General features: G+C 33.0%; 1 protein-coding gene across 1 annotated transcript in view; it reads left to right on the top strand.

The window, feature by feature from the left end:
* The window catches only part of STXBP5 (syntaxin binding protein 5 (tomosyn)), a 190,629-nt gene that overhangs the window by 135,621 nt on the left and 53,658 nt on the right, over window positions 1–1,350 (top strand). The window contains exon 15 of the mRNA XM_012655516.1: window positions 1,260–1,325. Within this exon, the coding sequence (XP_012510970.1) occupies window positions 1,260–1,325 (66 nt within the window). The remainder of the gene's footprint in view (window positions 1–1,259; window positions 1,326–1,350) is intronic.

Here is a 1,350-nt window from a genome sequence, read left to right as displayed (position 1 = left end):
GCTGGAGGAGAGAGAGTGAAGGTGGTGAGCAAGTAGGTGGAGGATGAAAATAAAGTCAGAGAGGCAACAAGGTATCATACACCATAGGATCATATACATCAACCTACCATGTAGGGCTGGACTTTGACTTTTACCCTGAGTGAGACAGCAGACATTGTAGGGATATTTAGCTCATTTAATGGCCATCACAATAAATTTAATACCTAAATCAAATCTCTCTATCCATATTTTTTAATTCATCTTCCTAAATGCTTCTTCCTGGGCCATTTTAAGAATGAGAACTATATCACATAGTACCTTTTAAGAGTCAGTAATTTTTACATCATAAAGACCTTCAACTCAAACCTCAAAGGAGTTTCCCCTAGTGTAGTAGTGTTTAGTAGCAGTTGACAAAAATACCAAGAGGTTAAAATTTCAAAATTTATTATTTTTGTTCAGTACTAGGCACATTATAATACTAGAGTATATTGTCACTACTATTTGGAGATCTGCTGTCTTAGTGTTCTGTCAATAAAGAGTTCATTTATGTAAATGAATATTTAGTCAAAGATTAGATGCACACGTGTAATTACATGTCTATCATCTTAGAACTATGAAAACTAGGGTTTTTGTCCAGAACCATTAGTTCAGTGAAGATTTAAAGAAAAAAATACTGATTCTCATTCAAGAACCTTTCCTACCTTATGAGGACAAATAAAATATAGTTCAAAATAGAAAGCACTTCTTATAAACCCAATTTCAGTATTCAGTGTTCTCGTAAATGTTATTGTAAAAGCTTTCTCAGTGACTGTGGGGATTGTGACATCAAGTTTTTTACCAAAATAATGGAAAAGCAGATACTGGTCATATGTGCACATCCTGTACCTCTTCGTGACTTCTGAGGCTTAGCCGCGTGGCCCCTGTTTGTTGCCCTGATATATTTTTGTTTATTTATGATTTTTAAACAATTTTCAGGAATTTTTTTCATTTCAACCACCAGGAAAATTAATATTTGTACTAACTTTTTATTTTGTATTTTATCATAGCTTATGTTTTTATTTGTTTAACTGATAACCACTGTATTAGTTTGAGATATTTTAATTTCAAAATGTTCCCATGTTCCTATCTCAAACCTAATGCGCATAATATCAGCACCAACAGTCTGTTAATGTTCTGGATTCTTTTAAATGGACAGTAATTACATATGTACTATAAAGAGAAGACAAAACTGCACTTATATGGATTTCTGGTATGATTTTTTTTTTGTGTTTGTTTTTTAGCAGGTCTGTGTGATATTAGTGAAGGGTCTGTAGTCCCAGAAGATCGCTGCAAATCTCCAACTTCTGGTAATGTTTTTTATTTCATGAATAA

The sequence above is a fragment of the Propithecus coquereli genome, unplaced genomic scaffold (assembly GCF_000956105.1).
Source record: "Propithecus coquereli isolate 6110/MARCELLA unplaced genomic scaffold, Pcoq_1.0 Scaffold48, whole genome shotgun sequence".
In the NCBI taxonomy this organism is placed as follows: Eukaryota; Metazoa; Chordata; class Mammalia; order Primates; family Indriidae; genus Propithecus; species Propithecus coquereli.
Note: the sequence above shows the minus strand (reverse complement) of the source record. Positions and strands in the feature narration are given on the sequence as shown.